This window comes from Haemorhous mexicanus, chromosome 1 (assembly GCF_027477595.1).
Source record: "Haemorhous mexicanus isolate bHaeMex1 chromosome 1, bHaeMex1.pri, whole genome shotgun sequence".
NCBI lineage: Eukaryota > Metazoa > Chordata > Aves > Passeriformes > Fringillidae > Haemorhous > Haemorhous mexicanus.
In genome coordinates, this window is record NC_082341.1 from 119,698,834 (window position 1) to 119,725,894 (window position 27,061).

The 27,061-nt window shown below is 39.7% G+C and overlaps 1 protein-coding gene across 1 annotated transcript; it reads right to left on the reverse strand.

Moving 5' to 3' along the window:
• Positions 1 to 1,194: 1,194 nt before the first annotated feature.
• LOC132334710 (kinesin-like protein KIF20A) lies at positions 1,195 to 24,554 on the reverse strand. The gene is given in 20 exon segments (XM_059860801.1): positions 1,195 to 2,069; positions 3,261 to 3,380; positions 4,964 to 5,031; positions 5,114 to 5,231; positions 6,817 to 6,982; positions 8,455 to 8,594; positions 9,243 to 9,413; positions 10,766 to 10,931; positions 11,528 to 11,674; positions 13,102 to 13,173; positions 14,586 to 14,697; positions 14,782 to 14,976; positions 15,471 to 15,564; positions 15,986 to 15,996; positions 18,610 to 18,715; positions 18,796 to 18,980; positions 19,070 to 19,208; positions 20,088 to 20,207; positions 23,194 to 23,268; positions 24,398 to 24,554. Coding segments are annotated over 20 exon segments (2,613 nt in total). The 5' UTR covers positions 24,530 to 24,554; the 3' UTR covers positions 1,195 to 1,793.
• Between the last annotated feature and the right edge of the window lie 2,507 nt (positions 24,555 to 27,061).

The window sequence follows — 27,061 nt, forward strand, 5'->3', positions numbered from 1 at the left end:
CATGTGGAACAGAGGAATATCTCTGATTATCACCACTACCAGGATTAATGGACTCTGTTTTCCTTACATCTTTGAGAAACTGAAAAGGACCAAACCCACCATTTTTGCATCCTTCTTGTGGTTTCTTATTGTACTGGAGGGCATGAAGAGAAGAACCAACCCCCAGCTATCTTGAAAACAGCTTCTTAAAAGCCTTTAACATAATAGCTGCACTGTGCTTTAGCAAACCAAATAGCTCTGGAAAGTGAGAGGGAACGAAGAACAGTTGCTCAGGGAGTAGGAGGTTTTAGTTAGTGTTACATAAAGTTGCTGGACAGGCTGCCAAGGTGTAGCACGAGGTAGTTTGAAATGGTATTATGGACATTCTCCAGTATTAGCCTGTCCTGATGATTTTTTAAACTTCTGTTTTAATTGCTTTTCCTAAAGCAATTTGTACATAACAGTTTTCTTATTCAAGAGATCAACATTCAGTATCTCATATAACTACACCAAAATATTTTTTAATAGCTGGAATAGTTTATGTGGGAATAGACAAATATTTTAGAAATCCTACCTTGCAGGGATTATAGGCCTTCAGAACTATTAAAACCAGATAACCCTGTATTTAACAGAAACAGTTCAAAACATGAGAAAAGCAATGCCTGAAGTACAACCTCTACAGCCTTGTTAAATAGATGTCAGAGTGATTACTGATCACAGACCAACCCAAACCTCTCAGCAACCTGGCAAGAGGAGTCACAGCAGAGCAGGGCTGTGCTCGTGTCACACGGGAAGGCTGCTCCACCTACTGTCTTCCCCAGGGAGGGTGAGGTTCTTACTTCGAATTCAGTCCCCTTCCACTGTGAGAAACTCCCTTACAGGGACTGATCAATCAATTTACTTAGAGATTCCACAGCAAACCTCCAGCAATAACAGGCATTGTACTTCCACAGTGGTTAAAAATCCCCTCACCTTCACTGACTGCAAAGGGCTTTAGGAAAACTTAAAATTTTATCATGCTCCAGTCTTCCATCTTAAGGCTACTAGATAAAAGCTAAGTAATATAATCAAGGATATGATTCTTTCAACTCAAGATCATCCTATATCAGTCACTGTCATTATTTGGACTCTAATCTCATAATCTTTTCTTATCTTGGTTTTGCTCATTCCTAAAATGAGGAGTCAGAGCTGAATTTAGCAATGAAAAATTTTATTAAATACATGTTTCAAAATTTAATACATATTCCTAGTGGAAATTCAAATTTTATTTAAACAAATTTCTTTATAAAGCCAAGTTAGCTTAAAAATAGCAAGGAGCCAGATCAGATTTCATTTCATCCCCTTCTTTAGCAGTTTGCTTCGTTTGGTCCCAAGAAGGGAGTCTCAAGGTCAAAACCAGAATATTAACTGAAGAACCATGCTATTTTAACTACTTTGGATTAAGTTTACAAGCCATCTGATCTCTAGGAACCAACAATGATATAAAATAACTTAAAAAGATAAACAGCAGATGAGGGACATCCCACTTTGCACAAACCACACATTTATCAGTGCAGAAGACCATGATAGCAGTTACTCCAGAATTAAAATATATATAGTTCTCAAATCACAACCCTATATCAACAGTAAAAGCACATGTCTAGACTTAAACTTTTATAACTCTAAATTCAACCCTAATTCAATTTAAAAAGTTCTCTATTAAGCATTTTTCTCTGTCAACATGACAGTGAAGGGGCAGCTAAGAGTGAGAGAGTTACCAACAGTTTAAGACTAATAAAGAAGCCCAGTAATTGCACACTTTGATTTATCAAATATTATTCTTTTGCTTTATGAGGCAACATTACTTATTTTCTTGAATAGGGTAAAGCCTCTTCATACTTCCCCCAGCCTTTACCAAGAGGTGTACTAGCAGTGGATGCTACTGTGGATTTCAGGTTAGCCAGCAAACCTCTCCTGGGCTTCTGCTGTTTTGACTCCTCTGCAAAGAAATTCTTTTTCTGTTCTTCAAGCTCTTTTTGCAGGGAAGACACTGTTTCTTCAAGCTCAAGAACACGTTTAGCCCAGTTCTGAAGACTATTCATTTCTTGATCCTATGAGGATAAGGCTGTGTTAAGTATGTGAACACTCCATGGTCTCTCTCATGCAGTTAATTTTCTGGTTCACATTATTTTATTAAACCCATAAACACCCTTGTTTTTACAGTGTTATGTGGCCATTCAGTACCCATTTCCTCAAATTACACCAAAGTAATTAAAACCCAGCAAACTCCAGGGCCATACAATCTAGTTAGAGACCAAGTCTGACTAAGAGGGTGATGCTAAAATGCTTTGCCACACTATGCAAAGAAATGATGCTGTTCTAGGAACCAGATAAAGGTGGCTTTCCTGCCTTGTAATTTATGGAAGCAAAACGGGACAAATCAAAACTCTCATAGCATAAGTCTGCTAACCAGGACGGAGTAAATGCTCTGAGTGGGCAGAATACAGTGTTAAATACAGTCTTTAATCTCTGTGGTTAACAAAATCACCTTCCTATTAATAAGGGATAGGAAGATCATTTCCAATTAAAAAGTTCAAGTCAAATAATTTTAGTCTCAGATTTAAACTAAAAAGTATGCAGAAAGTTATCTAATGTTCAAAGAAAGACATCACTAAGCAGTTATTATTCCTGCAGATTACAAGTGAGGCATAGATTCAAAGTGCCAAAAGTGCAAAAGTTTCATTTTTTTTTGTTTAGGATTCTAGTTGATATCTGAGGTCAGATGAGTAAATTTTAGGAAGTCCCAGCTTTTGAAGGAAAGATCTCTATTTCTGTATTAAACAGTGTATCTGCCCATATCTCTCATCCAGTTTGGCCACTTCTGGCAGGACCATCAGTATAGCTTTGAATCCGTAGATCCTTAGGCCTTGTTGCAGTAGCATTTGTGCACTGACACCTTGCTTGCCTCAGCAACATGCCTCATGATGAGTTCTAAGTAGTATTTTCTTTGCTTGACAAGAATTCATGACATTAAATTAGCAGGCTTTGTCAGCAGAGTTACCCCATTGACAGAGTCTATCACTTAAGTTGAAGAATGAGTTTTGTCTTACAAGATTCAGAGTCAAGTAGTGAAACACAAGGGCTCTGAGCTCATAATTCAGGAAGTTAGGCACAGAAAAAATGCTAACATGAAAACAAATTGCTAATTTAACAGTGGTTTTACATGTAAAAAATATGCAGAAGCAGCCAGTACAGCTATAGATACAAGCAATGTTAAATTCAGTTTTAAATCATTGACCAACCTTGAGCATGATTGTGTGCTTCAGTTGACTATTTTCTTCTGCCATTTTTCTGTAGCCTTCATTAGCTTCTAGCAGGGATTCATTTAGTTTCTGTATTTTAAACTTCAGAGATTTTATAAGCTGAAAATAAAGCCCATACACATGGAAGTTCAGAACAGCATGTTTTACATTGATTTTGTGTATGACTAGAGCAGTGCAAACCACAAGATCAAAACAAGAAAGTCTGCTTCTCTCAACCTCCTCTGTCCCAGCTCATCCTTTCAGGTGATAAAATGCAGCTGGAGCATTCCAAGGCTGTTGTGTGGAAGCTACTGTGATTTACAGACCTGCCAGTCAATGAGCAGTAGCACAGACCAAGCTACATCTGGAACAGCCTCCTCCATTTCAGTAAGAGTGGTTAAAAGAACACTTTTGCCTCATTAATACTATTCACATTGGAGCACAGTTAGCACAGAAGGCCTCACCTTTCTGACAGGAAAATTATTGGATTAAGCCTAAGCCCCAAGAGGCAAAAAATTCTGAAGCAGAAAAATAGATGTTACTCTTAATTTACCTCTACAGAGTTGCTAAAAAAACCCACACCCTTAGCCCATGTTTAATGGCTGAATGGGCAGAAAAAAGTGGAGAATTACAAGTCACACATGCACTGATCTTCGAGGCAAAGCAGCAGAAAGGCACTGATGGAATGAACTGGTTTAAACCATTCTCACTTCAGTTATCACCAGCAATCAATCAATCTCATTCTAAAACTTTCTAGCCACACAAAACAATCAGTAACTGTATCCTCATAACAATCATAAAAGCCAAACTTTCACCAAAATTTGAAAGTGACATGGGAAAATGATGTAGAGCTCTCAAAAACAGTGGAAAACAAATCCTACAGCCATAGCATGAGACATTAAACTTGATAAGGAAAAAAATTTTTTGATTATTCTTTCTTAATAGAAAGGGATTTAAGTTCACTTTCTATTTACATGGTTTATTAGAACCAGCTGGAACTATTTCTCTAATCCCTACTCATATTTGATATTAGAGAAAGAAGCAAGACTTATGTCTTCCCTTAAGCAAGACTTATGTCTTCCCTTCTCCCCACATCCTCTTTAAACATGGGAAACGAACCGTATCTTTACAAGAAGATCACTCAAGAAATAGAACAAAAATGCATACTTAAAAATGATTGTTTTCCATAATTCCCACCTCTATATGGTACTCAGAGCACAGAGATCTTGTTTGAAGAACAGAGATATTCACCTTTACTGAAGTTTAGGGTGATAGTGGAGTTGAGTACTTCCAGCAAGGACTGCTTCAAGGCACTGTTTTGATTTTAGGTCTAAAACCTAAACTATTACCAGGTTCTGTAACTGTTCCCTAATGCAGAAGCAGGCAGCATTTCAGGAAGGAAAGCTCTGAGGTCATGGCAGCAATATTTACCATAAATTCCAGCACAAAGCTAAACATACTTCCTTACTTCCAACTCACACCACATCTTGTTACAGTAGCAAATAGTTTTACAGACCAGAATAAAGCCAAAGAGTCTCTGGCAAAAGTCATCCACAATTGAGCAAGGGCTTTTTTTTTTTTTAGAAGCTCAATGCCCATTTGCAGGAATCTTCATGCTTTTGTCTACAGTGCACATCTTTAAGTATTGAACCATGATGGAGTGCACAATCCTTATCCCCAGATAAATACTAAGCAGGAGCTACCTCTTCCTTCTCTTCACATTGTTTCTGCAGTCCTTCATTGGCTCTCTTCAACGTGCTGTCCGTAAGCTCTATAGGCAAAAGAAAAGTTTGTCTGTTTATACACATTACCAGGAGTAAACTGAGCTTTGAACACCCAGATTACATTCCTACCTCGTTCCATGTTATTGTCAGAAGTTGGAATATCTGAGCTCGGACTTCCCAGAGCCAGCAGCCTCCCTGACTGTTCATCAAGTTGCCTTTCCAATTGCAGTATTTTCCTTTCTCTATCCTGAAAAAAATAAGGGCATATGGTAGAATTTGTCTGCATTTCTGCTTGATCTGATGCATTAGTGCACATCCTTCAAATTACACCACACACACATGTGTAATTTTAAATTATTTCACAGGTTATGGTTAGGAAATAAGGGATAACACTCAGGTCACAAAAACAACTAGGAGGAAGTTTCTTTATGAAGGACTCAACTCTTCCAGTCTGAGGATTTCCAAACTGTATTAAAAAAAGCCATATGGCAGACAGGAAACTTTAGCATGTCTGTGCTAAACATTGTTGTAAGTCAGCTTGCTAACTAAGGAAAAAAATACTTCACAGAGCTACATTTGAATCACAAACTCTTTCCCAGTATCTGTCAGATTGCTGGCATGGTATTTCAGAGTGAGGAATCAAACAATTGGCATCATCAAGAAAAGTTATTAATCTAATTCTGGTTCTCTGAAGCTGCCCACTCAGATTCACACTGTTTTCTCTTTTGTCAGCTAACCCTTCTACATCTCAGGGATTTCAGTAGTTTCTTATCTAACTTGCTACCAAAGAGCATCTTGCTCTTGCTCTTTGAACCTTCCCTTGTGCAGCCTCTTGGCCAGTATAAGAGCACAATTAAAACTCTTTTTGTCTACTCTAATATAGCATACAGCTAGGATTTAACTGAACATGGAAACAGAGTCTAAGTGAGGAAAAAAGACAAATTTGAAGGGGATGGAAAAACACAGGCCATTACATAATATGGTGTTGCTTGTCAGCACCTGAATGGAGAGCTGTAAAAGCAGAAATATTTATATACCACAATCTACAAGAGAAACCCACTTCTCATGTCTTGAAAGGAACTTGTCTATAGAGTTGATAGCTTATCAGTTTCAGAACAGGAGAGGGCAGTGAGAAAGCTCCTCTAGGGGACACCACACAGCTGTTCTATTCTTCCACTAAAAACCTCCTGAAAACAGGACCCACAGGGTGGATCTGCTGCCTGGATGCACCCAACCCATCCATGCAGAGGTTAGAAAACTGAGTTGCTCATAGCTAACCTGGCTGCATTGCAAAAGGAGCAGCAACTTACTAATGCCAACTTTGAGCAATTCTATGTTTAAGTACATTTAGGAGATTCAGTTCTCTCCTGCATGAAGTTGGATTTTTCACGAGTTTCTTATCCCACAATCCTCCCACCACCTCCAGACCAGTTATAATTAAAATAGCTATCCTGTGACAAATTCCCCATCAGTCTTTCAGAGTAGCATTGTAATCTACATCCTATGGTACCAAAGATCTCTAGAAAGCCAGACTTCTGTATACATCATTCCCCTGGGTGTTCCAGTCATTGCACCACAAAGATAAAGATTACTTGCATTTAACAGAACTGTGCCCTCAAAAATCAAGAGGTTTAGGTGTGTACTACGGGTGGTGCCAGAGAAAAGACATCTGTTGGCTTATGGGGAGCATTGGACACAGAACAGCAAGGTTGAACTGCTGGTTATTTTCCTTGTTTAGTGTTATATCCAAAATCCTGGAGTGATTCTGTTAAAGAAAAGCAAAATTTACAGATAAGAAGCTAGAGCATACTTTAATGGCAGTCAAGTCATACCTCAACTTTCTCTTGTTCAGCTAGAAATTCCTCTATGGGAACATAATGCTCTTCAATTTGTTCCATTGCACACATATATGCATGTTTCTTAATGGCCTCTTTATACATTTCAAATTTGCTCTCGAGTTTTTCTTCATAGCTGTCTTTCATATCTTCCAAGCGGTTGCTGGAGAGAACATGTTAGTTATGTATGACGTGTTTGCATTCCAGCTAGTGCATTTGACTACATGTATTCAACTGAGAATACTCAAGTTATTTCTCTAGTCAGAAATAGTGAAACAAAAAGACAAAAAGGCACTTTTTTTCCTTTTAATCTCAATGATCCTACAGACCTGCACCAAAGTGTAACTACTACTTGGCATATACCAAAGAAATGCTACAGAAGAGCACACACTTAATACCTGTCAGAAAAAAAATTATAGAAATTAAGAAAATTAACCAACATACAGCAACAGAAGTGACCACACCCATTTAGAGGTTATATTTGAAACATGCATCCTGGGGCCATCTTTCACTTTGGGTTTTGTTGGTTTTTCTTTTTTTCCATTTAAGAAAAATGCCAAATTCATTTTCATAGAATCATAAAATGGCCTGGGTTGGGAGGGACCTTAAAGATCATCTAATTCTCCCATCCCTATCATAGGGAGGGACACTTTTCACTAGACCTTTCCAACATGTCCTTCAAACACTTCCAGGAACGGGGAATCCACAACTTCTCTAGGCAACTTATTCCAGTGCCTCATCACACTCACAGTAAAGAATTTTTTCATAACAACCAAGCTCAAGCAACTCTCACAGTTTGAATCCAGTCCCCCTTGTCCTGTCACTACATACTCTTGTGAGAAGTCCCTCCCCATTATTTCAATACTTTCCACATTACTGTCAAAATTTAAAAACATGCCCCATCAATGATGCAGAAAATCATCTCAACAGAGAAAAAGCATCAGTGCTAATTTGTGTTTGGCCAAAGGCAACCAAACAATTTTAAAGCTAGTGCAGGGGCTAAACCATAGTGTGCTCAGCTGGCAACTTGGTATTGATTTTTTAAACAATTAAAACAGCAGGAAGCTGATTTAAAGAAGAGTTAAGAGGAATTGAACTCAACTTGAGGAATCTGGACTTGAAAAAAAAATTTCCTAAATTAGCATCAGTGCAGGGTTCATGATTCGTAAGACAATTCATAAAGGCACAGTAATTCATAAGACAGTAAATTAACAGTGGCTCATAAGTCATGCAGAGGAGCTCAAAAGAGCCATGATTCAAACTACCTTAAGCACATGCATGCATATTAACATGACAGAGTGTATGTTTTGGAAAAATCACCTCAGTGGGGTACCTGTAGCAATCTTCCACATCTGCTAAGAAACAATAACAAGCCAGGACAGGCTCCAGTAATTACACATTCAGCAGAGGAAAGCTGAACAGAAAACACTAAAAATGGGAAGAGACTGACCTGAACAAGTTTAATGCTCTTTCTTCCCTTTCCTTCAGAGGTTTTGAAATTATCCAGCCCTGCCTTCTCTAAATATCATGACTAGAAATGCCCTGAATATACACCTGTATGTACATACATCCACATGTATGCTTTTATACACGTGGAAGCCTTTTAGTCTCAAAGCAGGCTGCAATGTGACTTGCCTCCAGGCTTCCTCTGTTTCCAGCAGCTGTCGAAACATTGCTTCTGCCATCTCTTTACGGATCTTCACCTCCAGAAGGAGCTTACTTCGCCTCTCTGCAGCCACCTTCTCCTTTAAGTCCTCTGCAGCTTTCAAGAGGTCCTGAATTTAAAATATTTCAGTTCAAAAACCAAGACTCAAACACATATTGACATGCATCTCAAACAAAATATTCAGACAGGCAGTCATCCACAGAGGGTACTTTTTACAAGCTTATGTTTTTTGGAGGTCTGCATCAAAGTTTAAATATTCTCAAATACAAATTTCTACTGCAAATACATCTTGTGTCCATCTAGATGGTGTCCACTATCAAAAAGTTCACTTCTGTTCTGGCATTTAAATATTAGTTTGAACATCATAACAACAAAAACCTACTTGATTTTTACAGCTTATTGCTATTAGATTGTATATCTTTGTTTTTAAAATGCTACATCTTGTTACTGCTGTTTCCAAAAAAAAAGGCACAAAAAATTAAATTATGTTATTTTAAAGATATGTACTGCTTCCTGCGTCTTCTTGTTGGGCAATCAGTTGAATTCCAAATTTAGCACTTGACCTAACTAGAAAGCCACAGGGCATCCTTCCACAGCTACACTGAACTAGGCCACTCTAGGTCTAGTCAGTCTGACACTGAACAGAAACTTAAACTTCCCATTTGATGCAGCTTTCAGAACATCTCCTATGCTAAAACAATATTAGAACTAACAGAATTGCTCTCTTGGGTGCAGTTCTAAGTAGACATGTATTTACCTCATGACTCAGAATGGTGATGTCCACTTCCTCTTCTGCAGAGGTTTCAGCACTGTCAGCAAAGTCATCTACAGATGTGTTAGCATCCAAGTGCATCACAGGTTTGCCATCACCCCCAGCTAGCTTTGGTGGAAAATAACCAAAATTTTTGGGCAGGATTGTCTGGACAACCTGAAAAATCCAGAGATGATTGACCAATGCTGTCAATATTGTAGGTATCAGGATACCAGGAAGAAGTGGCATGAATGCATTGTTGTATTTACACAATATTTAATGATTACATGAATGTCAACAAAAGCTTGCATGCCTTTTAGCAGAAAAAAAGAAGAATCCATCAATGTACCATAATTCTTACATGAACATAAAAGACTTAAGTACTCCAAAAAGAGTGGAAATGGAAATAGCTGCTAGCAAACGTGGCATACTTGTCTAGACAGGTGGTTTCTCTTCCCCAAAATATAAGGGGTTTGGTGTAGTTTCCTGCAAAGTTAATGAAAAGCAGAAAATCCCTGCAACATTTGCTCCTTCCTGAAATTCAAAAATTCATGCTATTTACATAAAGATTTTAAGTAGCTATGTCATAGGACAGAATATCAGAGAAGTTTGTCTCCACAGAACACACGTATAACAAAACTCACACCTGAAGAGAATTAGAAAAATCTTCCTCTCTGAGATCATATTAGACATGCTATTACAGATTTGAAACAACCTGACAGAAATAATCTGTGGCTCCAGACTAAAAAAATTACTGTATTTCTTCCATGAAACACAGCATAGCCCACTATCCCACTCCCTGCAAGAAGCAGCTTCAGGGACTTGAATGAGATTAAGGACAAACATCAACCCCAAGTCCTGATTTTAGGGGGAGACTGAGACAGGGAGCAGAATGAGGCCCCCCATAATCCAGGAGGAAATGGCCATTGACCTGCTACAGCATGTAGACACACACAAGTCTATGGGGCTGGATGGGATCCACCCAAGGGTACTGAAGGAGATGGAGGAAAAGCTTGCCAAGACATTTCTTTAATCATTAATTACTTGCATTTAGCCAAATAGGAGCAATGCAGTTGCAAAAAAACTCATTTAGACTGCAGAAGAAGATGATACTCTTTTTACCACCACCAACTGTCCAAGAAGTTGTGAACAACTCATCTTGTGCAACAGATGTTTAACTGCACCCACGTTAAGTGATTCATCACAAGTTTGAATTGAAATCCTTCATTTGCTCAGATATAAGGTGTAAATCAGTCATATCTGAAAGTGCCCTGTGCTTTACACAGAACACCAGTGGTGTAGAACTGAACAGTCAGCTGCAGTTGTTTTAACTTCTTACCACAAATAGGTTTGAAGATGGGAAAGACTACTAGAAGCCTTTTAGAGAGAGGCCACACGGAGAAGAACTAAAATGATGAATCAAGAATCCCAATCACACTAAAATCCATACAATCTGATAATTTCACAAATCACTTCTAACAAAACAAAAAAAAAAGGCAGAATAGCAGAGAAAGTAGATATACTCTTACCTGTCTGGCTAGAGCTGAAAATTTCATTACATGCAGTGTTTCATCATAGGTGGAAGTATGCTGATTGATGTTTACAATCATACAGGCTTTGCCTTTCCCACAAAAAAATGGCTGAAACAGACGAGTCAACTTACTCTCTCTGAATGGAATATAGCTTGGCTTCATCCTCAGGGAGGGAAAAAATTAAATTGTGAAACAAAATAAAAATTGTGGGCTATTGTAGCTCACCCTAATTCTGTTTCTCTCTTGCAGGACAGACATCCAGTAGGATGCTCATATTTAAGCCTAAGTTATTTTACATCAAAGAGCAAGGTCTTTGCTGGATTTCAGAGGCTCTCTAACAAACTGAACTACTTGAAAGTAAAAGTGGCATGGTGTCTGCATCACAGTTCCCTAGTGTTCCAAAGCAGATAGTGGAACAAGCCAAAAGCTAAGTGCAGGTGATCTATCAGCTGCCTGATGAATATACCTGTGTAATTTGCAGGTGGAAGTGAAGAAGATAAAACTGAAGCTTTGTACACAAAGTGTATTGTTCATATATATACACTAAAAACATGTTGGCAGTTCACTGCAAATTACTTTTTGCTCTCCACAAACATCAGTTATGGAGAACTCTGCAGGTATTACAGTGGCATCTATAATAAAGAAGACTTAAAGATTTTGTAGATTGCCAATTTTCTCTGTGCAAACTGCTTGCAGAAATATAAAGGGATACTTAGTGTTTCCACCTAAAACTTGGCATGTAAATAACTTGTCACTTACTTTGGGTTTTGATTTTGCTTCAGTGCCGCAATGCACTTTCCAAGGATGTGAAGAGAATTATTAATATTTCCTGCTTCTTTTAGTCTGTCTCCAAAGACATGTGTTTTATTACACCTCTCTGAACCAGCCAAGTCACAGAAGGACAACCTGCACAAAAGAGTTATCCAGAGCACACACATTAAGTCCTTTGCAGCTCACCTTAGAGCTCTTTGCTTGGCTGTAGAATTATTTGCTGCTAAACTCAGGCCACTGAACTGTCCCTCATGGCACAATAGGGTACAATCAGAAAATCATCCTGGATAATCATGGAATTCAATAAACTTTACTATATATTAAGAAAGCTGTTGAAATACAGGAAGTTCTGGAAGTTGGATAATTTATGTGACCATACCACTACTCACTTATACGTAAATTTATTTAAATAATTTGTAAGACCATAAACTTTCACACAGCTAAAGTAAGTCCTACACAAATTATTAAGGCACCTATTTCAAATGTATGAAAGCCTTATGTTGTTTATCCTTTCCAGCACAAGATGAAAAGCTTTTTTCTTCCTTAAGCAACGTACAAACTCTGTCATTCACCTAACAGCTGCTGCAAGTTTTGCCAGGGGGATCCACCATGATAGAGAGCAGCAAAAAAAAAAAAAAAATACAGATGAAGTAATTTTCTCAAGTTATCTTTTCTTAAGGATATTTACCTCTGTAACATCTGACATTTAAAGGTGTTATCTCACAGTATATTTATTACCATCCCTGCTCAGCAGAGACAAGAGAGGAAGCAGTAGGAGCTAGGATTGAACTAAAACATTCTGTTACAGACTGTCTTAATTTTTCTCTATCAAGCTAAATAATTCAGAAGAAAAAAGACACATCTATCCCAAAAAATGCTATCTAAATGCCTTCAAGCCAGAAGTTAAGGCTGCTTCCTCTAAACCAGAAAAGAGCAGGGACTTGAGTGTAAAGATTAGCATTTTACATTAATGGAGAACAGTTTTTAAGCAAATCATTTGATGGTCCCCTCTTACTGTACATTGGACCACAGAAGGGTCTGAGATCATGTCACCAGAATTCTTCTGGGATGACAGATTTTAATTTACATTCTAGGAGCACACCAAATGTGTTGTCACAAACATTTGACCCATGAAGTCCAGTCTGGTCCCAAAGCAGAAAGATAGATTGGCACAGCTTGCACCTTGGGCCTCCAGCACCAGCTGCTGCCCTCCAGCTGGAGAGATCACCCTCTCTCAGCCAGACACTGCAATTCTGCTTACCAGGACATACAATTTGGTGCTGCATAGTCTTACTCTGCCACCACCTCCCCATTACATGAGACAAGACACATTTTCCTCAATTTACACACTACTGACAGAGCTGCTCCAGCAAAACCTCAGAGTAAGAGATAGGAAAACACTTCTGTGCTTGTCCCTGTTGAGTTTCCAGTCAGTTTATGTGCTCAGTGGAGTTCTGAGAACTTGTTTATTATTAGAAAGTTCAGGCGTTTGGCATGCTTACACCTTAATAATTTTTCCAAAATATTTACATTCCTGGTAATCACATGAAGCCTTCACTTACTCTGATACTCCAAGAACACGTGGCTGATGCTCATCAGTTAGCTTGAGTAGCCTGATGGAAAATATACTGTGACTGGAATGGAAAGGAGCTCTTTTTAATAGTCAGTTATGAAAATTAGGCAGTCACTGAAGCAAAGTAAAATTGGTATGCTACAGAAAGCTCAGTGGTAAAGAGAGGACAAGAATTAATTCACTAGTTATCTTGGTATATTAGTTACTTTTGCAAGGCATTTACTCAGCAGCAAAAAAAGCTGTATTTTATGACTTTATTTCTTTTCACACGGGAAAAGGAAAAATACCCCATGAAGCCTAAAAACTGTCTTGGAGAAAAACACCAAGCCAGTTCACTAAAGTCTACTGGTCAAAAGAAGAGTAGTCATGTAGCCACTTCATCTAGAAAACCTTTGGCATTATCTGAACTCAGCAAATCTGAAGGATTAACTTAGAAACAAATGGTGGGGAGAAGGGAATAAGTTCAAGTTTGAGAGTCCTGTAATTTTGTCTACTTCAATATGCACAGTTACTTGTTTGGTTTTAAAACAGTTCTGTTTTCCAGTAAGGCTGAATTTGTAACAGTTGAAAATCCAGTAACTCTGGTTTGGACAACAATCTACACAGGCAGTAGGCATGCTGTCTGAAACCAAAGAGAAAAGTCACAAAACCAGAAGTGCCCAGTTTCTCTGATTCATCAGGAAGCACAGCACACAAATGTCTTTAATTTATTCCTTAAGCAGTGGGCATTCTAGACAAAAAACTCTGTAAGAAGAGCATGAAATTTAACAGCAGCTGTCTTTAGCGAATACAAAACAAAATAACTCTTGCTTTTTACAGAAAAAAGCAGGCTTAGTAACACTGTGATGGTATTAACTAAAAATAAAACACGGCCCTTCTACATTTAAGAGGTCATTAAAATCAAGAAAGGAGGCATTTTCAATAGAAATTATAAAACCTTCTCTATTTCCACTCACTCCATCAAAATCCAGATTCTGCCTGATCTCTGTCCAGAGCTGGATAAAAAGGTAGGGGTTCAATTCTTGAGATACCAAGTAAGCTCAGCTTGAACACAGCAATCTAAAAGCATCTAGAAAATCTAGCAGCACTGGAAGACACAATGTGACCTGACCCTTCCTATATCCCCCAGTGACAGGCTCCAGGTTTCCAAGAGCTATACTGCCAGTTATGAAAAATTAACCAGCTTTTCCTGCACCATCCTCACACTGCCAAGTGTGCCCTGTTGGCACTCCAAACTAAACATGATTTGATCTTTTTGGTTGTCCAAAGACATGAATACCAACCCAAGTGCAGCTACTACTAGTCACAGGGTCGCTTCTGGTTTTCTTTCAGAGAGAATTTCATAACAAAACCAGAATAATCAAGTGATGTATTAAACTATTATTGAAAAGTGGTTTATTCCACAGAGATTCTCAAGTGCCCTCCCTTCCCCCTCAAAAGGGACAGTGTGTGCTTATAATTAGAGGAACAAACCTTCTACTTGATTGCTCATTCATTCTAGTACAGGCAAAGCTTCGGTTCTTGTTTCCTATTTTTAGTAGTCTGCAGCCTTCTTCAGTGCTCTGAACATTAATCCACTTCAAATCTGCAAAAAGAGATCTTTTACACACATTTCTGATCATCAGAGAAATTCTGTGCAACTGCCCAGGTCATAAAACAGTATTATTACCTTTAATGTAACAATTTCCTCCTTGATCCTCACAAATTCTTAAAACTCTGCGCCTTTGAGGTTTTGATGTAGATAAAATACTTAATAGGTCGTACACATATTCATTATAAATTTCACAAAAGGAAATCCACACAGATGCTTGTGTTCTTTGCTGCACATTAGTCTTATGAAAGTCAAGAGGAACAAAATTCTTCTCTGCTAACCCAAAACAGAGGAAGAGTTCAAAGATCAACTCATTGAGAGATTTTAAATCAGTATATAGAATCTTCTAAAAGGACCTATAGGACCTGCTAAAGGAGAAGGCTTAGATACATCTGTGGTGTACAATTAGATGTACATGGATAACTTCAGTTTTATCCAAAAATGTTTGAATTTCTCAGCAGTCATCTGTTACAAGAATATGCCCAAGTTCTAAGATGATGGCCTCACTTTAATCACAGACTTCCAGCAGTTTATACATTATATCTGCAAAACTAAGTCTCCCTCTTCCCCCCAAAAGGAGTATCAAAATACTTTTATATAGTTGCCCTTTCTCCAGAGGAAGACAAAAATTTGGTAAAAACCTATATATGTATATATTTACTTTGCAGTATAGTATAGGGATTTTTTTTTTATCCACTTGTAGTAACCCAATTAAATTTCTTAATTTATTTTTTTTCCCCCCGACACACGACAGTTTTCCACTTTACCTAGGGAGTTAGAAGGGTGATTGTCTGAAGTACAGTGAGAAGAATCCAACTTCACATCACAGAAATTTGTTGTAGCATTTGAGATGCTCTCTGTCTCCTTGAGAAAATAAGAGACTATTAAATCCACATAAACAGATGATGAGAAAAGCAGAAGTTAAAAATGACAGCAATTCCAGTACTCAAGATACTCAAGTGCTAGGCCACCCTTACTCTGGCTGAAAATGAAATGTATTTAATAACACTGAACTATAATCAATAAATGCTCTTTCCATCACATGAATTATTGCTTGCTGCTACTCCCAGCAGCCAGTCTTGGGGGCCAGTTGCTGCTAAGACTGGAGACTTAACTTCAGACTCCTAGGAGACAAAGGATCCTCTCAGACTGCAACAGCTCAGAGTGCCTTTATGAGCTATTGAGCAAATCTGATCAGTGCTTCAGTCATCCAAAACAACTGGAGAGGTTTCCTCCAGGAGGAACTGCCAAGGTGGTAGGACTTAAGTTATGACAAACCAACACTCTGTGTTGCTTTAATTCAGACTGAACTAAAAGGCCATGAAAGACAGACAACAGCACAGTTTCTTTAAATACACACATTTGATGAATTTATTTACACCAACAGAACTGTTTGAAATCTGCCAAGATTCACCAAAACACAACCTTTAAGTTACCTCTGGAAAAACTATTGTAACAAAGCAGCAACTCCCACTAGAGCCCAGCATCTCTACATACCACCCCTCTCTCCATATTTTATAGGACCCTATAAATCAGGACATTCACCCTGATTTCTCTTTCCTGACAGAAGGTCATCCTACAGTAGGAGGGAACAGATCCAGAGAAGCAAACAGATCCAGAGAAGCAAACCCTAGCATCAGAGCTACTCAAATGCAGCACTAACTTGATCATGGATTGTCTGCTGATGCCAGTGTTACCCACTTGGTGCACCCAAACCAGAATTCTTGCAAACAGAGGAACAAAGCCACACTCTGAGGTCTTCCATTTTAAAGATAAATAGCATAGACTCGAATTACAACAAAATCATACAAGTGACCACTTTGCAGAAGCTGCACTGTCTATATGATTGTTTCCTGAGTATTAGAAGCCTAACCACAGCAAGGGTCCTCTTCATTGTTTGTGAAGCGCCAAGCAGGATATGGGACTGACACACATGGTATCTCATCTATGCATGCCAAAAATGCAGTGGAATTTAGAAAACCCAGTACCACATTCCTTGTGCATGTGATAAGTTTTTGTAAAGGTACTGTGAGAAAACTTAGTGAATTAACTGCTGCTACACTGCTTTTCAAGTGAAATACAGAAAAGAGCACAAAGATGCTAAAAACAAGTAAGAACAGGAACTGACATTGTTTGCCAACAACAGAAGCTGACATTTATTAGAAAATACAAAAACAGGTGTGAATAGGAATGCACGTAAAGCATCTTTTAGTCCAGTAAAGAACAGTATTTAACCCCATGAAAAGAACCAGGAAAAGGAAGGAAGGGAGGGTATGAACCATGCTTAAGCATGAGTTGTTGCAGCAGTACTGCATGCAGAACATAAACAGTGGGACATTAAGTGCTGCAGTAACTCAGAGCAGTTAAAATTGGGAGAATGAAAGGAACAGCAAGCTCTTTCTGTGAGATATGTAAGCTGAGCCTGGGAAATGAGCCTACAGAAATCCATGTCAACCAAAGCCAAGCCCACCAAATCGTATCTGCTCTCAGATTACAGCTGAGGGAGCATCCAAACAGTGATGCTATTCATTCACAAGCTATCAAGAAGCACAGCTTCAGAACTGGGGATCATTGAGCTATCTCTATGGAAGCATTGTACCACACAAACAAGGTTCTGTCATGTAATAGTTTCCTGATTCATCTTTACCTGTCCTTCCTGATGATGGAGTGCACTGCAGTGCATAGGCATCTAGATCACCTACTGCAACGTTCATTACTAAGCTACAAGTCAGTCAGACTGTGATTTAACAGAAGGAAATATTTTTATAGAGTTATCTTCATCTTCAAAATAAGATACCGACCTTTTGTTCCAGACCCTGGGCTCCTGCTTGTTCCTCTTTTCAAGGCTGTAGCTTCCATAAAATTTTTGAAGGTATTTACTTACTATCCTCCTAACCATCTCAACTCTTCTTTAAGATGCCCTCCTCCTCTAATGTGCATACACATACTCAGAGACACTTTCAGAATAAATATGTAATCTTTCAAATCTTTCAGATTTTTCATCTGAGATGTTTCCTCCAGAGTTAAACAGACAGACTAAAGTTATGGGTTGCAGGATTTAAATTAAGCAACAAAACTTAGTGTGGAACTCAACATATGAATTTGAATCATGGAAGGATATATTTTCAGGATTAACTGGAGCAATTAACAAGGTTAGTGTTAAAGGCCACAGAAAAAAGAAAACCCAATCATTATTTCTGTACATCCCAGAATTCATTTAGAGTTGCTTTGAATGATAACCAGCTGAACCTACTGCATTCTGGGATTAGATGCACAGAATCACAGTTCAGGGGAAAACATTGTGAACAAAAGGAATCTGACAGCAAACTGCAACTGGACTTAAAAGTATAAAATAGTCCCACCTACATGGAGGCCCATTTTCTGGTGAGACAGTTTCTCACCATAGAAACAGAAATTACTAGATAATAATAACAGGGGGATTGCCACAGTAAAGATTTCTCTATTCTACATATAGTCTTCAGAGACCAGCCTTGGTAACATACTATCCCCTAAGGCAGACAGGAATCCTTTTAGGACATTCATTTTGTGGCATCTCCCTTCACTTCCTGAGTCAGAAAGCTTCTTTATGAAGCTACATAAATCACAGGTTTGTAAACTTTTTAATCTGCCTTAAGACTATCTTCCACCAAAAGGGACTCCCCCTGCCTTCTTCACTGCCTCTGCTAAGACAGTGCCATCATCTCTCCTGAGTTAGTACAAGCTTGGAATGACTGCACCAAGATCCAGCCTGGGAACCTGACCTGCAAGAAGAGCCACTTAACAAGAACCAGGTTTTAGTTAGGTCATGTGGCTCTTCTGTCACCACAGTGTCAGAACTGCTCCTCTAAAGAGGAGACTTCTCACTAGAAATTGAGATTTGGCTTTGTGATGGTTTTTGGTTTGAACTGTGGGCTGCAGAAGGTTCTTCCAGTTTACCCTGAGCTCCAAAAACAGCCAATTGTCTTATTATTCCAAAATTCACCAAGTATGTATACTGTAGATTTATATATATATAAAGAATCAATAGTGGAATAAAAACTTTTAAAACTTCCTGTCTTACAGAACAGCTTTAAGAAGCATTTGGTCACTGACCTCTTTCAGTGATGCAAGAATTGCAGTTTTTAAGGCTTCTTCTTGCTTAACTTGTTCATCTTCTAGTTTCTTAACATCATTGCTCAAATATGGTTTGAAGTTCATCTTCAGGTAATGTCTTCCTCTTATGTGGTTAAAAATCACATCAAGTGAGCGAGGTAAAATACCAAGATCTTTTGAAGTCCCTTAAAAATATTTAAAAATTAAGTGCAAACATCCATGTAAGCTTGCCATTGGATTTGACTCGGGTTTTATACGTGCAAATATTTTATACCTTGGATAGTGAATGTCTTGCCTGCATTTGTAACTCCATAAGTAAACACCAGTCCATTCACTCCATTAATAAATGCTCTTATGATATCTTTCATTGAGCCTTCAAAAAATTCACTCTGAGTAGTTTCAGGTCCAAAGACCTAGGATAAGGGGAAAAAAGGAGTGACAAATGGCACAAAGAAGTTTAATAAACCAAAATATTAAGTACTGATTAGGCATGACTGATTTTCAGAACAAGCTGGGTAGGAGACACCAGCTTAATTTCCTGCCTTGCCTGAACTCTTCTGATTCAATATTTTCTGCTGGGTTCTCACAGGTTGCCTGCTTAATTCTGAGAAGCACTCAGGCTTGCACTCATTTTTTAATATTTTCTTACTCCTAAAATAAACTGCTCAGAATTCTATTGAGCACGTGCTGTTCAATGGACACTTTCAAGACCTCTGCTGTTGATGTAAAACTCCCTCCTCACTCTTCACCAGTTACCCACAACTGATGAGAAAATCAGCATTACAATGCTCTAAATAACTCAATCTCTGGAACTGTTTATCTTTTGGTACTGTAAGAACAGAACTTCTTGCAGTAGGCAAAGCTAAGAAATTTGCTTTCAGTCTGGAAGGTTTAAGCAGTTAAGCTGCTATTCTTTCAAAAGGAAGTTACTAAATAAATGCTTACATCAATTGCTACAAACATAAGGTTTCCAAGATAAAAGCATCTGCAGGAACAGCTGTACCACAGTAAGTTTGTGCCTACAAGATGCTTCTGTAGCATCTAACCAAAGAACACCACAGACCTGCCAAAGAAGCTTCCTTGTCTCATCTAATAGGCACCTCCACTGTAATACAGCTTTCCTGACAGCTTATCAGCAATTAATAAGCAGGTTTATTTAAAAAAAAAAAAGGCAAGTACCACATGTAATTAAAAGAAAAAAAAAAATCACATTGCATGACATAATACAAAATTCAGCTTTCATTATAGTGAAAAAAATCTGAAAACCAAAAATTTGAAAGAATTTGGCCTACCTGAGAAAAGGTGAAGCTGTGCACAGCATGACCAATCCCTCTTTCACTGTTTTTCATTGCAGAAGACTCTTTGGGTGCATTAAGAATTACTGTCTGGGCATCTTCAATAGTTACACAACCCTTAAAAACAAGACAAGGTAAACCAAAGCACAGCACAAAATTATTCAGGAAGAAAGCTATCTGAATGAAACAAAAAATGAACACCCCCTCCAACAACTCCCCAAAAGCCAAGTGTCTCCACCCATTTAGTAGAGCTACAAGAAGTCCCACAATTTACCCATATCATCTGGAGGCATGTCACTACAGAGATATTCACTTCACATGAAAGCCAGAGTACAAAGTCAAGGCAATCCTGTGGGTTTTTCCAAGAGGTAAAAGCTTTTACTAGCATTCCTTCCAGCAACTTTTCCTTGGGAACACTTTCTAAACCCTTGTATTTTGTGATTTGCATTGTCATTACAAAAACAAAATTACCTTGAAATCTACTGTTTTTCCACATCAGTCATTTTCAGTGTGAAACAGACTAAGAGCAGAATTAAAAAAGTTAAATAAGTTATCCTTTGATTGATAAATAGTGTTACCAGCAATGAAAGAAACTGAATTAGTTTCAAGTAATTTGATTGCTATTCTCTATTAAGTAAAGGTGAAATACAACTACCAAACACTTCCTAGCTAGATAAATGTAGGATGCAGTGTTAAAGGAAAATTTATTTTATACCAGATAGGCTAACAAAGATGTAAAGTGAACTCCCAGTATACCTTGACAATGTCTTGATGCATCAATCATCTGACAGGACTGATTGTAACTTAATCTGACATTTATGTTCAGAGACTGGCCAGAACTTCTAAGATCAACAATCCATGTGTGGTATGTACATAGGAAGTATTGCTGTTCCTAGGAACCTCAATTAATAAGTCTGATTATTAACTGATATAGAAGCTCTGTGCCAGTAATTAACTGGTACAGACCTCATGGCAGCCTACAGCTTGCTCACAGGGAAACAAAAATGGGCAGGCACTGATCTCTTCTCTCTGGTGACCAGTGACAAGACATGAAGGAATGGCCTGAATGTATGTCAGGGGAGTTAGGTTGGAAATCAGGAAAAGGTTCTTCACCCAGAGGATGGCTCCACACTGAACAGGCTCCCCAGGGAAGTGGTCACAGCCCCAAGCCTGACAGAGTTCAAGAAGCACTTGGACTCTCAGGTACATGGTGTGACTCTTGGGGCTGTCCTGTGCCAGAAGGGCAAGAAGTTGGACTTTGATGATCCTAGCAGGTCTCCTCAAACTCAGCTTATTCTGTGGTTCTGAGAAGCTCTAAGAAACTGCTTTCTGAATTCAGACCAATCACCTACCTGCTCTCTGTGCCAGGCTCTGAACCTATATAGTCTTTAACATTTCTCCCACATCAGCAGGGACAGGAGTGCTGGTCAGGTGTACTTAACCCTAGAGAGCTACAGAATAATCCAGGATCTGCAGCATGTGCCATCAGCTGCCACCAGCCTCACAGAAGGCTGTGAGTAGAGGCCTAAAGCAGTCAGATCTGCAGAGATGGGAACCAGCTGGTAACAATTCACTCGTCTCCCCCAGCTAACCCTGCAGGTAAGTTGGCAGGAGCTGCACCATTTCTGGCCCTGATCACATCATTTAAATCCAAAAACCACAACTTCCTACTTTCCCACAAGTGACTCTGGAGAATTGCTGACAGGAGTGCAGAATTTCACCCAGAGCTCTTAAGCTTTACTTCCATAAATCACATGAATCATTATCTCTTTAAGCATCAACTGATCAGTTAACCTCTTGATTGTCTTTGTTTAAAGCATCAACCTGTAAGAAATAGGTCTTGGGTTCTACTTTTTCTTTTTTTTCTTTTTGTGCCACATATTTAGAACACAGGTGCTTTCCTGAAAATTATGCATGGCAAGGAAGTGAGGCTTACTTGACTGTTTTGTGTGGGTTTCTTCCATTTGTTACCAAACATTTCCTTCTTGGATTCAGGTCATAGTAAAGAAAAGAGAAAACACTAAAAATGTCGAAGATCATTCAATCATTCTGTTTTTGGAGGCTGAGAAAAAAGCCTTAATCCCATGCAAAACAGATTATACAGCTAACAGGTTGGAAGTTCAACTATTTCAGCCCAAACTACACGAAAACAAAAAAAAATTGGACAAATTTCAATGTTCACATTTTCCTCCCTGCTTTTAAGAAACGTCTCACTCCAAAGAGGAATGTACTAAACAACTCCTGAAACAATTTGATTTTGCAAATCAATTTACCCTTGGAGCTAGCTAAGACTGTGGAATTTACCAAATTGGAAGCATTGTGGAAGTGCACACTACTCAAGGAGAGCTAAGAAAAGGCAAAAGGAAGTTGGGGGCAAGAGGGGGGAAGAATTTTCTAAGTGAAAACAATACAAAGGTTCCAATTCTGGTAGATCAAAAGCATCAATGCATTTTTAAAAAACAAAAGCAAATAATAACTAACATAACATCCTCCTTAGAGCTCTTCAAGCTGACCTCTCCTCAATCAGACAGCCTGCAAAGACAAGGGCTAAGAGATATGACATAGACACCTTGTCCTCCAAAGACAGCTAAAGGAATTCTTTGCATCGGTGATCACAATGAAGGGAAGGGGAGCACTTCTAAATGTTTGTTTACAGGTATGTGTGTATAAAACACTGAAGCATCTGAATCTGACAGTGTAGAGGTTACAGAAGATTTCTGACAGGCTGAGCAAGAAGTCACCAGGATGAGGTAGGAGATTATTTAAGCATTTCAAAGAGCCTTAAGGATCAGATACTCAAATTATGCCTAGAACTGCATAATCTCTTCCATGGAACTCCTTGGTATCTTGAGCACTACAGAGAGTTGACACCAATTTTTAAATAACGTACCCACTTTGAAGAGCTACAGGTGTGCATGTCTCTATCATACAAATTATTAAAAGTCAAGGGGATGGGGGAAAAAAAATCTTGAATCTACCCAGATGCCCAATAATTCCACATAAGGGCAGTACATGGCTTATGCAAAAGACAGTTCTGCCTTACAACACTCTGTGTTGTTCAGGGGAGAAAAAAACCCAATTATTTCTTAGTTCTACAACAAACCTGGGATTCATGGCTTTCAAGCTCTGCTACAGAAAAAGGCCTCACTCTCAAGAAGACTTTCAAAGGCTCATACACCTATTCATTAAAAAGAAGACACAAAACACAGTTATAATTGCCACTTTTTAAACAGAACAGCCCCAAATCATATCAGCATGCATTTGATATAGTGTTCAATATTTTATATTAATGCCTTACGTTTTCCTTTCATGTCAAGTTCAGACTCAAAGATTTTATTTGCCTCTTTCCCTTCTACTGTCCTCAAGTAACCCTTTTTTTGTGGGCTCCCCCACTCCCCTCCCTTCAGCATTCTTTCACGACAAAACCAGTATTTTGATTTTACAAGAGCACACCATCAGAGGTACGAACTGCAGTGCTTCCACCTTCTGGTCTCCCGCTGTACTGAATTCAAGCTGCGTTATTCTAACAGCTGCTACCTAGCACTTTGATTTCGTCTGGAGCATTAGCACTGACTGACACATTCCTAGCCTCAAGAGACTGCTTCCTTACCACCATAACCTCACCTTCCTCACAGCCACAAGCAGGAAACTGCTCTCAGTTGCTCAGGTAGCCTTTTCCATTCCCCAACAATCTCCCACCCAGGTAAAGCAATAGTAGCAGGGACCGTTTTAGAGGGATCCCGGCACCTCTCCCTTTCTCAAGGAGTTTCCGTCTTCACTTTGGCAACATTTCATTCAGCAGATGGATTTACTAGAGCTCTCCACAGCCCTGTCATGACCAGCACTAATCAGACAAAGTGAAGTCACCTGAGGAAAAGTCACTCAGGAAACAGATCCCTCTAAAATCACATATATTATCTTCTGCTCGAGCACAGCAGAGCATTCTAGATTTTTATTTCCAAGCACTTAATGAGCTTTCACATCAAGGATCCATGTATTTTTAAAGCTTATTAAAAAGAACAGTACAGTCTCATTACATTCAAATTGCAATTACTGAAGCCCATTACTTTTTTGCTCAAAGTTTAGCACACCAGATCGCATAGCATTGACCACGTATCTGCATTTGATGCAGGCTATGACCCGTGTGTAAGCAACGAGAAATAAGCAGAAGAATCAAACACATCTCAGGGGCAGAGGAGTACAGCAGTTCTTACCAAAGAAACATTTATTAAAGCTTTAGAAAACCCCAAATCCACCAAAAAACAACCCAGCATCACCAGAATACACCGTGTAAAACCAATGCACACCTGCTGTTCCTCTGTGTTAGGCAATACTGTTGACTCCAAGGGTGAAGGTTTACCCTCTACACTCACAAAAGAAACGGATTCCAACACATCACACAGTTCCGTGGGAACATCGTTTTTCCCCTCACCAGCCATCGTTCTCTGCAAAGGAACTTAAAAGGGGGGGAAGCCCATCATTTTCTGAGAGAACGGACAAAAATACATACGGCGCATAACAAAGATGGGGCCAGCTCGTATATAAACGAACGCTTCCGAAGAAAACAGGGCGATCTAAAGAAGTTTGGGGAGTACGACCCTTAACGGCCTCAGTTGGGCTCTGCTCCCATCCACCTGCAGCCCCCTCCCCGCCAGGCTCACCAGCCGCAGGCAGCGGGCTAAGGGCCACCCCCACCCCCATTCCCATTCCCGTTGCCCTTCCCGGGAGCGCCGCTACCTCGGCGCGCGCGGGAACCCGCGAGCCGGGCCCATGCCGGGGTGGGGGGGCATTTTGGGAGGAGAGGCAGGCGCTGATTGGCCGAGCGCGGGGGAAGGCGGGCGCTGATTGGCCGGGCGCGGGGGAGCGGAGAAGGCGCGGGCAGAGCTCTCTCGGGCCGGCAGGGGGCGCCGCCGCACAGCGCACGGCGCTGGAGCCGCCGGCTCGGCAGGGAATGGGGGAATGGGGGGAGAGGGATGGAGCGGAGCGGAGCGGAGCGGAGCAGCGTGTGCTCGGTGCGCAGGGTTTGCTTATCGGTTGTAGTAAAACACGGCATTAAAGAAGAGGTTTGAACGGGCAGCCGGGCGGCCAGACGAGAAGGGTGTTCTGCCTGGCCGAGAGGGAGGAGGAGGAAGGGGAGGAGAAGGCGGGAGGATGGGCGGGGGAGACGCGGGTACCTAAATGTTTCCATCCGAGCGGGTTATATAAAGTTAGCGTGGGTGTTACGTAACCGTCCCGGCGCTGCCGCGGTGTAGAAGTAGAAAACGAAGCAGAAAATAAATAAAATCGTGAAACGTGTGGGTCACGCGAAAGCCAGGAGGGTGCAGGTCAGGGACGACGGGCCGCCGGTAAGGCGGGATGACTCTGGGGGAACTCCGCGGTCCAGCGCCTTCGACGAGCTAAGGATTGACCGAATCTCCCGGTAACAAATGTAAAGCCCTCCTGTGTGAGCCGGCCTGTTCACACAGTAGGCGGGCAGCAGTATTTCTGCACAGCGCTGGACCCAGACACAAAAGTAAAGTTGCATCTGTGTTTATGGGCAAGTTGGAGACAAGTGAAGAGACGACAAAGGAAATTGGTCCTTGAAGTGGCACAGCTGAAAGAAGATCGGTGGGACTTCAGGTCGTTTAGATGTGTTTGAGAGGCACCTGGCAAGTCAGAGGTACAGCCAGATGTAAGCGGGTACAAAACTGTTCCACAGTTTTGACCAAGAGGAAAAACCAGAGGCAGAAATGGTGCCGAACCTAGCCAGCCGTGCCTAGATCCCTCCAAGTGCTGTCAGTCACAGGGCTACTCTGTTAACCAGAAGGAAGACTACTTGCGTACAAGTAATTTATGTCAGTGAGTGCAAAGCATCTCTCCATGTGCTATTTGTTTGCCAATTAGTCCTGTGAAGAATAACCCATATAATACAAGTAATTTTAAAACTACAGCTAGAAGTATTTGTCAGACAGCTTTTATTTGTGGCATATTACCAGAAACAGACTTAAAGACACAGGTGTTTTGTGTTGGGGGTATTTTCCCCTCTGCTCACATAGTTGTTTCTCAAGGAAGTAGGCTTGAGACAATCTGTCCCCATTAAGTTACTCACCTCCCTTCTAGCAAAGCTCTCAAGACTACTACCAAGGGTCAGAATCCTCATAAGGCTTAAATATAAGGAAATGGAAGGCCTCTCGTATCTCACGTACAAAAGCTCAAGTTTTGGTCATTTTTAGGTCTTAGCAAACATAAACAGGACCTCAACCTGCTTGCAGAAAACCACTACTGCTCGTTTTAATTAGAATTCAAGTTCTCTCCTATGCTTGAAGCAGAAGCAGCAACCTGATCCTTAATGGATTAAACATAACTGTTTTCTACAACTCTGGGCTTTGTTTTGTTGGTTTAAGGATTAATCGAAGTTCCGTTGAGAGACTTAAAAGCAGCAATAAAAATGGCTATTTTGCTGCTTTACATATGAAGCTTACTCTTAGCATTAATAGTATCTATGGAAATCTAAACCTGAAAAGACAACTAGGTAGTTCCTAGCTCAGCTTTGTGACTCTACATGCACATCAGAAGAATAAACTTGTTAATTTAATGTGTTCACCACAAACTAGGAAGTTTTATAAATACCACCCTGCCCCCAGCATCTTTGATTGTGACACACATGGGAAGAAAAATCCAAATAAGCTAAGCACAGCAAGAACCAAGAATTGAAAACTTAGTAATTTTACCTAAATATCAATTTTAATGCAAGTTCTGTGTATAATGTCTGTGTATAAACTAATATTTCAGCCAAAATCAAACCCTAAATTATTGAAAATTTATTTTTCATAAAGTGCTGCACAACTATATAGCTGTTAGCCTCCAATGAAACCAGGACACCCAAATTAAATTTTCCTGGTATTTACAGCTGGCATATTCTTCCTTACATATACAGTCCTCTCACACAGCATTCTGACTGTGGTTTCTTTTGTCCTCCTTCACAAAAACCA